The sequence below is a fragment of the Neomonachus schauinslandi genome, chromosome 1, assembly GCF_002201575.2.
Source record: "Neomonachus schauinslandi chromosome 1, ASM220157v2, whole genome shotgun sequence".
Taxonomy (NCBI): domain Eukaryota; kingdom Metazoa; phylum Chordata; class Mammalia; order Carnivora; family Phocidae; genus Neomonachus; species Neomonachus schauinslandi.
Genome location: NC_058403.1, coordinates 130423533 through 130436687, shown reverse-complemented (window position 1 = coordinate 130436687; position 13155 = coordinate 130423533). Strand labels below are relative to the sequence as shown.

Below are 13155 nucleotides of genomic sequence, written 5' to 3'. Positions count from 1 at the left end.
AAGGATACAAATGCAAATTAAAATAAAAAGTATTATTTTCTGTTATGAATGGAGTGTTGGGAATAAAATTTTCATGGAGCGGTGGTAGGAATGTATTTCTTTGGTATGGTGCCAGAGTGCTTGTCTCATTTGGCATACTTAGCCACTAGCCCCTCCTGGCAGAAGGCTTGGGGATCAATGCTACAGGGCTGAGCTGGAAGTTCTCCTGCTTGTGGCAGTCAGGAATGTGCCATTGCCTGCATCACTCTTCTGGAAAACTCTTTGGAGAAGATACTCCACAGTCAGGTGTTTTAGCTGTAGGCGTGCAGTTGGTTGCATTACTGGCCCTAAGATAACATAGTGAGCAGGCTGTCCTTTCTCAAAACGAATCAGGTCTGGCCAGTGACAACTGCATGTGTATATCGGAGGATGGTTGAGGGTTTTAAAGGCTTTCTTTTGAGGAAGTCTCTCTGAAGAGATTGCCAGGATTTCAGCCTTGATGATAATTTTTAAATTATAAGTTTACTGTGGTATTATGAAATCTGAGAGAAATTTCATAAAGCTGTGCTCAGTAGCCTCAACTGTTGACAAATGATTCTTGATGTTTAGTTTGGTACAAGATGCAGGGAATATAGGTCTACTTCCTTTATTCAAACTCAGTAAATGGTTTGGGACAATTAATTTCCAATTGTTTCCCAGTAGAGCAGATTTACTTGTATATTAATGAGGCACAGGTGTTAGGCCCCTGGTGTCTGCGCGCCTGGGAGGCATATTTCAGTTGTTTATCTGCTCAGCCATAGGTACTGCAAGGTACTCAAGCTTGCATTTAACAGTTTTTACAGTGAGGCTTTTTAATTTTTTGATGTTTTTTTCAAATTTGCCTGCACCTGTTAAAATTTTAAAACTGATCATGTAGAAAGAAGTTGCAGAGATTTCAATAGGAAATAGCACTAAAAGTTAAAGTAGTCTTCTATTATATTTAACACCCCAGCCTGACACTAAAGAGAAATGGGTTCATTTAAACAGATATTTCATGTGAGAAGCCAATATAATCAACGGTACCCTTTTTGTTGTGTATTTTTGGAGCAGGTATGTCTTTGTCAATGGCTAAAGCAGTCATGTATTTATATTAATATTCATTTTTTTTCTTGTTTCACTGAACTGCACTACCAACATTTTAGAGGAAATGGAATAGCCTCCATAGACATTATGAATTTCAGTAGCTGGCATAATTACAGTGATCTACATATTCATTAAATCTACAGAAGAACTGTGTCCAAAAAGACAGCCATGTGTTCAGAAACAGTACACAACTAAATATATACGTTTTAAAAGTTGCATTTCTTAGACTTTATTTAAAATTAATTTCCTGTTAGCACTCCTCTCCAAGCAGAGAATTTTAACAAAAGGATCCCTATGCTTTGGTTTCTTGCATATAGGAAAGAATGGGAAGAACTATTTGTAAACAACAATTACTTGGCAACAATAAGGCAGAAGGGGATTAATGGGCAGCTGAGAAGCAGCAGGTTCCGCAGCATTTGCTGGAAGGTAAGAAGAAAATATTTATTTACAGTTTGTGGTTGCAGTATATCAACACATTACCTGATGCCCTGGGAGATTACCCATGCAGGGGATCACTGAATTTTCCAGGAGACTTCACTCTCGGTTTTTTGGCCATCCAAGTTTATCTTTCATAGGACATTTACTAATAAGGTTGAACCACCTTAGTCCCGAGTGATGGTAAAGGAGTCATTTGAAATAGCTGTTCTTTCATCTCATTTGATGGAGCAGAATTCAAAGCAACACCTTTACATCCCCCAGAGGCTTCTGCAGAACTCCTTGAAGCCGGGCAGGAGCAGAGTGGGATTTACTTCCAGCTTCCCATTGTATCAAGTGCAGCCATTTAGTCACCCCCCTTTTTGATTCAGAAACAGCAGATGGAAAAGATTTTTCAATTTTTTTTTTTTTACTGGAAACAAAGTGAAGGGCAGCAGGAAAGAGAAGTGGAAGAAAATTAGGTCAGTCTCCTAAGAGAAAGGGCCATTGATTACCAAAACTAGTGATAATCTGCAGTTATCTTTTTTTAATTGCCTGGAAATATTGTCCCTTTTTGTTCTCTCAAAATGAATTAATTGAGGTTTAGACTTATTTCTGAAATGACTCCTGTTGAAAGTTTTTTAGGTTTTATCTGCATAAACTGAGCATACAGAGTCTGTGAAAGTAAAGACAGTAAGAAACACATGCATTAGACAGTTTTAGATTTAATAATTTAAATTTAATAATTAAAATACGTTTTTCTTCTGTTAGATGCAGGCAGTAAAGGCAGGGGACCTGCTGCTAGAATATTTGTATACAAATATTTGTGCCCCACCCTCATTCCTTGTTGTTTAACTTTTAGTATCCTTCGTTTGCTAAAAATAAACTCAAATCCAGATTTATTTTAATGTTGTATTAAACTAAATGAAATAAAATTTGTCTTTTTAAGAATGCTTGTTATTTTCATAAGCTGGTTGCCAGTTGTAAATTACATTTCTGCCTTAAAAGGAATGACTTCACTTCTCAAGCCGTGCCCTCAGGTTGTTCTTTTCCGTCCTTTACCTGCCGGTTTTAAGACAAATCTTAAACCTTGAAATTAATCATTGGACTTTGTGTCTGTCAATATGCCATTAATATAAGACTGTAAAATGGGAATTATACTTGAGCCTCAGTGCATTCAGGTTCATTTTTAATATAAATCTGGAGGGGAGCTTGATTCAGTTTTGTGGTGTAGCTTTTGGGATCTTGTTCTTTTGGCCTCCGTTCACTTTTTGAATTGTCCAAATATATATAAACATTCCCAAATATAATTTATTGGGAACTGGAATGCTATGAATATGAAATACCATGAATATGAATACCTCTCGCAATATTCAATATGAGTATCTCTTTCAGGTGATTCTGTTTGACAAATAGTTTTATATGTTGCTTGTTAGGATTTTTACAAAAGTTTCCTTTTTTCTTTTTTTTTTTTCCTTGACAGCTATTTCTTTGTGTCCTTCCTCAAGATAAAAGTCAGTGGATAAGTAGAATTAAAGAATTAAGAGCATGGTATAGCAACGTTAAAGAAATAGTAAGTTGTACTTTAATTAATGTAATTGTTTTCTTATGTATGCTTTAAAGTCCAGTAACCTCTGATCTTTGTGTGTGTGTTTTCTTTCTTTCCTTGCCAGCACATCACAAACCCGAGGAAGGTTGTTGGCCAGCAAGATTTGATGATCAATAATCCCCTTTCACAGGATGAAGGGGTAAAAGTTCATCTTTATTCATATCTCAGCTTCTTTTGCCCGTAAGAATATGCTTATGAGACTAGTTATCAATCACAATGAAAGCAGTGTTATTTCATGCCAGTTAGTTTTTTTTTTTACTCCATATATTATGCAACCTAAAACCTGATGGAAATTATTCCATGCTATATTCATCCTGTGTTGTAGGAGGTTTATGATCTATTTCTGTGGAATGGCACTATGGAGAAGTCCCAGGGGACCATAAGAACTCAGGGTAAAAGAGAAGAGCATAAACAGGAGGATAGAACTGTTTTATCAAGGTTGTAGTGGGCAGTGAGGAGGCTAAGAAAACTCCCTTTATGATAAAAATAGATAAGCGTTCACTTGGTGGGACTAACTTCCAAGAAGAAAAGTGACTGTTTGTAGTGAGTCTATTAAGTTTTTAAAGATATTGAAAAAGATCTGCCTATCCCCACTGATATTCCAGCAAAGACTAATAAGAATAATTACTACTTTAGAGGTATTGTATAACTTCTTTAATTGCTGCTCTAATTCCTGTTTCCCTGCTAACAGAAATTATTTTTCAGCTAATATATAATATTAGCATTTCTTTTTTTACCTGATACATATAGTTGTTATGATATAGTCAATAGTAATAGCAGCACAGAATATTAAGTAAATTTTAAAACTTTGCTTAAATTCACATTTTAAAAAGTATCTAAAAATCTGTTTGATCATAAAAACCAAGCTTTGCAGAAAACATTATATGTCTAGCACTTTGGGAATTCAGATCAGGTTCAAGTTGAGACCAGTTGGGCTATGGCCCTGCTCTAATCCAAGTAGACCTCTTTGTTGTTTGTAAGGGAAGTAGTGGATGTAGAACAGCAAAACTATCATTCACTTTATAAGATAATACAAAAATTTAAAATATATACAGTATTATTACTGGAAAAAATGATGTTAGTAAAAGGATATGTTTCTGGTATTAAACTAGTTTTTAATAAAAATTTTTCCGGGCGCCTGGGTGGCTCAGTTGGTTAAGCGACTGCCTTCGGCTCAGGTCATGATCCTGGAGTCCCGGGATCGAGTCCCGCATCGGGCTCCCTGCTCGGCAGGGAGCCTGCTTCTCCCTCTGACCCTTCCCCCTCTCATGTGCTCTCTGTCTCTCTCATTCTCTCTGTCTCAAATAAATAAATAAAATCTTTAAAAATAAATAAATAAATAAAAATATATAAAAATTATTCCAATTTCAGGTTTCCTTTCCACAATGTGAAATGATAACTCAGAGAAGGATAAATTTGATCAGTTAAATTATTAAATTGAGATCATAAAAGTCAAGCAAAGGTGTAAGATTATCTTAAATAGGTTGTTTTCCTTATTTCAGAGTCTTTGGAACAAATTTTTTCAAGATAAAGAACTGCGATCAATGATTGAACAAGATGTCAAAAGAACGTATGTAGAACTTTTAGTAATTCAAATTAGTGTTATCTCTTTGTAATTGTAGTAAAATACAAAATCCATAGAGGAGTTTTAATTGAATGCAGTATTTGCTTTGTATTAGTAACAAAGTTATTGTGGCCATTTTTGATAGCAACAATTATTTTCTATTCTTAAAATATAGATTCCTGTTTTCCCTTTTCAACATAAGTTGTAATACTGATAATCTTAATATTTAATCCATTTTTCAGTTTTCAACAGTGATTGAAAATCACATGCTTCTGATTAAGGTTATATTATGTGGTCATAATATTGGTATTGCTAAAAAAATTGTCTCTTGCTTCACACCTTTGAATCTCTTTCTAACCAAATTACTTTTTAAATGACAGCTATTATTTTTACCCTCCTCATTTCTGTCTCTCTCAAAGTCATTCAGGTTTGCAAACAACCTCTTCTCTGCATCTACTTAGTATTTACCATGTGAAAGAGTTGTTTACTTAGCTCATGGTTAATTAATATCCATGACTTTAATATATTGGGCTCCATCTTTCTGGCTCATGTAGTGAGAAGTACATGGAATTTGTGTGCGAAAGTCCTAGGATAATTTCTAGCAACATATGCTCTAATTTTAAGCATTTTACTTTTCAGTGAACATCTTTCCTCAGTGTCCTTTTCTGTAAAATGGTGATAATAGTTAACCTCAAAGGATTGCTGTATATTAATAAGTGTACATTTTAATAGTAGTATTTAAATATGTTTGCACTTTTTTCCTAAAGATTTATTTATTCATCCTAGAGAAAGAGAGAGAGTGAGCATAATATAATGATATAATATTATGAGCAGGGGAGAGGGACAAAGGGAAAGGGAGAGAGAATCTCAAGTGGACTCTATGCTGAGCATGGAGCCCAACATGGAGCTCGATCTCATGACCCTCAGATCACAGCCCTACATTATGACTGGAGCCAAAACCAAGTCGGACTCTTAACCTACTGTATCACCCAGGCACCCCTAGATATGTTAACACTTTAAGCTGTAAACAGTTACATAAGTGTTAGTAAATTTAATCATTGGATCTAGGATGGACCATGTATTTGCAGAGTCATGGCTATCCCTAGTGCCTTTTTCCAGGTTCTTCTGCAGCTTCGCCTGTCTGCCCCACCGCTAGTTCAACTCCTGCTAGACCTGTCACAAGGTCAAGGCCTCTGGCTCTCTGAGATCCATCTCTTTCCAGGTCCCAAACACTGAATAATCAGATGACATAGACTGCTATTAAGGTTATACTACATATTGAACAAATCACATTTTCTATTTTAAAATGAAAATCAGTGGTGGGGTGCCTGGCTGACTGAGTCGGTAGAGCGTGTGACTTTTAATCTTACGGTTGTGAGCTCAAGCCCCACATTGGGCCTAGAGCTTACTTTAAAAAAAAAAAAAGAAAGAGAGAGAGAGAGAGAGAAGAGAGAGAGAGAGAGAAAGGAGAGAGAGAGAGAGAGAGAGAAAGAAAGAAAAGAAAGAAAGCAGTGGAATCATGGGTTCAGAGTACAACAGAATTGTATGTAACTGGCAATGGCGGCAGGTTGGGGGGAGGGAGGTATGGGATCATTTTGATGAGCTGAGTTATCTAGGTAACCCAAGAGTAACCAATTATAGGGAAACTACTCTCAGAGGCGTCAGTGCTTGACTTCTAGTATATAGTTGCAGAAAGTAGAATGCCATTGTATTGGTGCCCAGGAGGCACTCAAATATTTGTTGGAAAAAACAAAAAACAATTTCCTCACCAATCACTTAAGTAACTGCATAATCAGTGGCAGTAAAACAGGCCTCTTAAAAACAAAATGCATGGTATATATTGCTAACCAAACGATAAAGGTATCCTTTAAAAAAAAAAAATTGGTAGGCAGTTATCTTAGAAAATTTGGCTAATAAAAAGGATTATGATTAATCTCTCTACTGTTATCAAATGAAAATAGAGACACCATGGCACTGGCGTGGAGTCACATACTCAGAGGCCCTGTGGACCAGACTGGTTGAAAGACAAAGCAAACAAGAGAAGGGGAAAATAAAACTCAGACAGCCAAACCTCACAGGAAGTGGCATTGAGAGCCCATTGATTATTTTGGTTACTTAACACAAACATTTATGCTTTGCTGTGTGAGAAAGTGTTATTTCGTGAAAAGCGTATTTGGTTTTATATTTTCTATGCATTTTTCATATATTTAAAATGTGTGTGTGCATGTGGTATGTACAACACATAGATGGCTAACTTATTCTCTTACAGTTGTCTCCACTGGTACATTTTAATTCAGTTGGCAAACCTGAGATTCAGGGATGGCAGTTAGGAGACCCTATAGTTCATAGCATAGATGGAGGAGGTTGCATCTTCTTCCCCAGAAGGCTCTTCCATGGCTCTCCTCCACATTTAGAGAAAGTCTCCTTGCCATCTCTATATAAATTTGTGGCAGGTAACTTAGCTTGTAAGGTAAGACTATCAATCTTTTAAGCCACCAAATTGCCTAATGATAAAAGCTGTATAGCTTGACTAATTTTACTACTTTAGGTAATACATTCTCTTTATAAGGTACTACACGATCTAAAATCCATGGTTTTCAATCCAGTCTGTAAGGCATCTCGTGATGCAATAGGAGAAGAAAAGAAGAAATACAGCTCAACGAATGTTACACAGTGTTACTCATTTACTAGCATCTGTGATAAGAATTTTGTTTTTTACTGTATGTTTATTGAATGTCTACTGTGTCCCAGCCTTATCCTTTGCATTGTGGGAACAGAGTGGTGAATAAGACAGACAAGGGCCTGCTTTCATGGGATACACATTTTAGTGTCGGGGGGGGTGAGGGGAGTGAGACAGTCAGCACGTATAGATAAAGAAGATAATTGTAAAGGATGGTAATTGCTGTGAAGAAATAAAGCAGGGTGATAGGATAGTTAGAGGGATGGCAGTCTTAGGAACAGTGATTAGAAAAGGCATCTCTGAGAAGATGACATTTAAGCTGAGATGCGAAAAATTTTAAAAAGCCAGCCATGTGAAGATCTAGGGAAAGAGCATTCCAGGCAGAGGGAACAGCTAGTGCAAAGTCCCTCAGTGAAAATAAGCTGGGTGTTTTGAGAAACCGAAAGGGGGCAGGTGTGGCGGGAAGTAAGTGATTTAAGTAGGGAAATTTGGGAGAGAGCAGGTGCCAGACAAGCAGTCCTGTAGGCCAAAGTAGGGAGTTGGGGTTTTATTCCAGTTGCAATGGGAAGCCATTGGGGGATATTGAGTAGGGCTGTGATATCTAAAAAGATCATTCTGGCTGCTGTGCAGTGGGGTGGGTAGAGGTGAAGATGGAATCTGGGAAAGTAGGAGTCTTGTGGTATGATTCCACATTAAGTAATGTTAGTGACTTAGGTGAAAGATGTAGTAATGAAGATGGTTAGGAGTAGATAGGTTGAGGATGTGCATTTTCTATTTTTAAATATTAAGTATAAGAGGTCATTATATGTAGTTTTCTCACATTCGTCAGTTCTCTTCCACTTTTGCTGCCCTGTTTGTAGGTCTTTTTTTTTTTTTTTTTGGCCTCCTGTCTAGAGTCTCTCACTTGTTTAATTGTTTTCTTCAGATCTGTTCTCTTTCTCCTCTAGTCGAATCCATGTGTTGTTACAGCCTTATTTTCAGAAAGCACATCTAGTCATGCTACTTGCCTAGTCTAAAGCCTTCTCTGACTCTCTGGTCTACCGAAGAATGGATTTACCCAGACCCCTAACACACACATGGTTCCCTTTTAGAGTTTTCCAGCTCTCTTTCTGTTACTGACATCTAGTTTAACTCCACTGCAGTCTGAGAGCATGATTTCTCATCTGCCAAATTGGTTTGGGTGTGTTTTGCGGTCCAGAACATGGTATATCTTGGTGAAGGTTCCATGTGAGCTTGAGAAGAATGTGTACTCTGCTGTTGTTGGTTGAAGAAGTACATAGGTCTCAGTATATTCAGTAGATTGATGATGTTGAATTCACCTGTATCCTTCTGATTTTCTGCCTGCCAGATCTGTCCATTTCTGATAGACAGTTATTGAACTTGCCAACCATGATAGTGGATTTTAAAAGTTCTCATTGCAATTTTATTAGTTTTTGCTTCACACAGTTTGATGCTCTGTTGTTAGGTGTATATATGTTAAGGATTGATACGTCTTCTTGGAGAATTGACCCCTTTATCATTATGTAATGCCCTTTTAAAGAAATCTTTTAATTAGGGTCAGCCTGGTGTATTTTTCTCCATTCATTTACTTCTAATCTAAATATGTCTTTGTATTTAGAGTAGGTTCCTTGTAAGTAATATATAGTTGGATTGTGTTTTTGATCCACTCTGACAATCTCTGTCTTTTAGTTGGTGCATTTAGACCATTGACATTTAAAATGATTATTGATACAGTTGGATTATTGTCTATCATATTTGTTACTCTTTTCTGTTTGTTATCTTGTTCTTCGTTTCTATTATTGTCTTCCACCCTTTTTCAGCCTTTTGTAGTTTTAATTAAGCATCTTATATTATTTCATTTTCTTTCCTTTCTCAGCATACCAGTTATACTACGTTTACTTTTTTTTAGTGATTGCCTTAAATTTTACAATAGACATTTTAGGTAATCCATATCCACTTTCAAATAACACTATACCACTTCATTGATAGTGTGAGTACTTTATAATAACAAAGTCATCCAAACTCCTTCCTCCCATCCTCTGTGTCATTGCTGTTATTCATTTCACTTATATATGAGCATATATATATCTATGTATGTTTGCACGTATACATACATATAAGCACACATAGTTGAGTACATTGTTGGTATTATTTTCAACAACTGGTATCTGTTATATCAATTGACAGTAAGAAAAATAAGTTTTTATTTTGTTGCACTTATTCCTTCTTATGTTTTTCCTTTATGTAGATCACAGTTTCTAACCTATATTATTTTCTTGTAAATCACTTCTTGTGAAGCAGGTCTACTGACAACAAATTCCCTCAATTTTTGTTTGTCTGAGAAAGTCTATTTGTCCTTTACTTTTAAAGGATAATTTCACAGGATATAGAATTCTAGGTTGGTGTTTTTCTTCTGTCAACACCTTGAATATTTCACTTTACTCTCTTTTTGCTTGTGTGGTTTCTAAGTAGAAGTTGGATGTTATTCTTCCCTTTGTTCCTGTACAGATAAGGTGTTTTTATTTTTGTTTTTCCTCCCCCTCTTTAAGGATTTTATCTTTGATTTTCTGTAGTTTGAAGATGATATGCCTAGGTGTAGTTCTTTTGCATTTACCTGGCCTAGTCTTCTCTGAGCTTCCTGGATCTGTGGTTTGGTGTCTGACATTAATCTGGGGAATTTTTCTGCCATTATTGTTTCAAATATTTCTTCTGTTTCTTGCTCTGTGTCTTCTCTTTCTGATATTTCCATTGTGTGTATGTTACATCTTAGGTAGTTGTCCCATGGTCCTTGGATTTTCTGTTCTGTTTTTTTGTTTTGTTTTGTTTTCAGTCTTCATTCTCTTTGCTTTTCAGTTTTCAAGAATTTTGTCCCCATCTACCCTTTAGCTCAGAGATTCTTTCCTCAGTTATATCTCATCTACTAATAAGCCCATCAAAGGCCTCTTTCACTTCTATTACAGTGTTTTGTTATCTCTAGCACTTCTTTTTGATTCTTTCTTAGGATTTCCATCTCTGCTTTTATTGCCTGTTTGTTGTTGCATGCTGTCTACTCTATCCATTAGAGCCCTTAGCATATTAATCATAGGTGTTTTCAATTTCTGATCTCATAATTCTAACATCTCTGCCTTGTCTGGTTCTGATGCTTGCTCTGTCTCTTCAAATTGTGCCTCTTGCCTTTTGTTATGTCTTGTAATTTTTTTCCTGGTAGCCAGAACATGTTGTGGTAGGTAAAAGGAACTGCTGTAAATAGGCCCTTAATAATGTGGTGATAAGGTGAGTGGGGAGGGGAGGTGTTCTTTAGTCCTATGATTAGGTCTCGGTCTTACAGTGAACCCATGCCTCTGGACCATGACCTTCACAAGTGTTTCTAATTCTCGGCACCCTCTTGGATGGGACAGAATGGTTGAAGTGGACTGGAGTTGGGTATTTCCCTTCCACCAGGTCATTTAGGATCTAAGAATACCCCAGCAGATTAGGCTCTGGTTAACTAGTTTTCCCTGAGGACAGGTTTTTGTTGTTGTTGTTGTTGTTTGTGTTTGTTTTTATTTTTGTTTTTTGAGGGTAGGTTTTGTTAAGAACAGAGTGCTGTGTTCAGAATGACTCCACCCCCCCCACCCCCATACTGGAAGCCGAGGTGATTTTTTTCCTGATATTTACTGTGGAAGCCTGGTCAAGCTCTTGGAGGTGTTCAGGGGGTCCTCCCTATTATCAGAGTATTTAACTCTCAGAGTTGTCCATACTGAGCTTCTAGCAATTTGTTAAGTATTGTTCAGGTTTTCCTATCCTGCATTGGTTCCTGTCAGGGATTTTGCTTATGAGTTCTGCTCTGGTAAGTTGTGACTCCCTATATTTGCCTGTTTGCCCTGTGTCCTCCACTCTCTTATAGATCCAAGAAGAGTTGTTGATTTTTCAGTCTGCTTAGCTTTTTACTTGTTGGGAAGGAGTAGTGATGTCCAGGTTCCTTATATGCAGAACCAGAAATCTGAAGTCCCTCCACAGTTCTATGTTAGATCAGTGCTGTGTCATTATTTCCTGAATGGATTTTGTGTTTTCCATTTTCCATGCTTTGCATTACTTGCTTGTCCTCTCTTGGAATGCTGTTTCTCCCCATTGCTCCCTTTTGGATTACTGAAAACTCATTTTTAAAGGTTTGAGTTCATCACCACACTGTTCATGACGCATTTTCCAGTCTTTACAATTGGAAATAATATGTGCCTATTCTGTATTCTAGTAGAATTTCTTAATAACTTTTTGATGATATTACTTAATTTCGTTGGGTCCTATATTTACTTAGACCCGCCAGTGTATTCAATCTGCCAATGTATTTAGTACATTTATATTAATCTCCTCAGAGTGCCAGGCACTGGAGATGCAAAGATAAATATGTCATGGACCCTTAAGAATCTCAAAGTCTAATAGAGAAAGCAGCCAAAAAAAGTTACGGTACAAGATAACTGGTGCTATCATGGAAAGAGTATGTATGAGCACTTTGATGTTAGCCCAGGTCTCGTCTTTCAGATCTCCTGGTAAGCCCTTAAAGGGCATGGACCTGATCTTGTTTTTGTGCCACTGCAGAGTCAAGTTGATGCTTAATAAAGGCTCATGGATTGTGAATCTTATCACTGATGATCTGTATTGTTCAATTTTAGTAGTAACAATCTTTAACATTTTTAGTCTTTAGAGACATAGCACGCTTTGAAAAAAATACTGTTATTAGCCTTCTAGTCCAAGTTTAAACAAGATAATTTCATCTCATAAGCTGTGTTGTTGCCATCATTATTGAATTTATTTGATCTGAATATGTATTAAGTATTATCTTCTCCTCAACTAATTTTAATATTCCTTTATTCTACTAGCCCTTTTTTGCCTCAGAGGGTTTTGTATTCATTTCAATTAATTGTTGCTTATGTCAACCTAATGAGGTTGTTACTGTTCTCATTTTTATTACTGAAAAAAACTGATAATCAAAAGGTAAATCAAGGAACTTCTAATTTACAGCATTTCTAATTCAGAGCTTGAATTGTCCATTCTGAACCAATTTTGCCATGCTTCAAAGGCTGGAACATTAAATGAAATAAAGTATTACTTAAAATGGTGGGAAATACTGAGTTCAGAATAAAATATCATTTCCATACTAAATGCCAGAGAAGTCTGTTATTTGGTCTATCAGGGTCTATTCTAAAAGATATTTGTAGTGTATATAATGTCATTTGTAACCTAACATTTATAAGCTATTTATGAACAGTATCACTCTTTCTTCAGATGCATTTTCCTCTCTCTTGAATTAAATGATTAAAATTCTTTAACTATTATCATTGTAACTCTGACTGTATTTAAAGTTTATCTGATTGCCTGTTGGATATGGTAGTCAACCTCTTCAGTTCTTGGTCTTTTATGTTTCTGGTTATTGTAATGTTGTTACAGTAGCACTTCAGGCTCCTCTGTTCATCAGTTAGTTACCTTCTTTCCTACTTCACTCTCCATGATATGGTTGGATCTCTAAGAATTCAACTTTCTCATGTTAGTGCTTCCTTTTGGTTATAGTTTATATATGGATCAAGCTTTAGATATAATTGATATAAGCAAACTTTGTCTTCTCAGTTTTTTCTTATAATTTAATATTTTTTGGATTCATTAATAATCGCTAAAATTCCCCTTTAAAATTATAGATGTGTGCTGTCCAGGCACATGTTGCTGTATAAATTTAAATTAAGTAAAATTAAAAATTAAATCTTAATTTACAGTAGTCATATTTCAAGTGCTAATGGCTATTGGATGGGACAACAG

At 36.2% G+C, this 13155-nt stretch overlaps 1 protein-coding gene across 1 annotated transcript in view; it reads left to right on the top strand.

Annotated features, from left to right (window-relative positions):
* TBC1D5 (TBC1 domain family member 5) overlaps positions 1 to 13155 on the top strand; it is a 412307-nt gene that overhangs the window by 153163 nt on the left and 245989 nt on the right. The window contains exons 4-7 of the mRNA XM_044920546.1: positions 1419 to 1527; positions 2999 to 3088; positions 3189 to 3263; positions 4627 to 4694. Coding sequence (XP_044776481.1) covers positions 1419 to 1527; positions 2999 to 3088; positions 3189 to 3263; positions 4627 to 4694 — 342 coding nt within the window. The remainder of the gene's footprint in view (positions 1 to 1418; positions 1528 to 2998; positions 3089 to 3188; positions 3264 to 4626; positions 4695 to 13155) is intronic.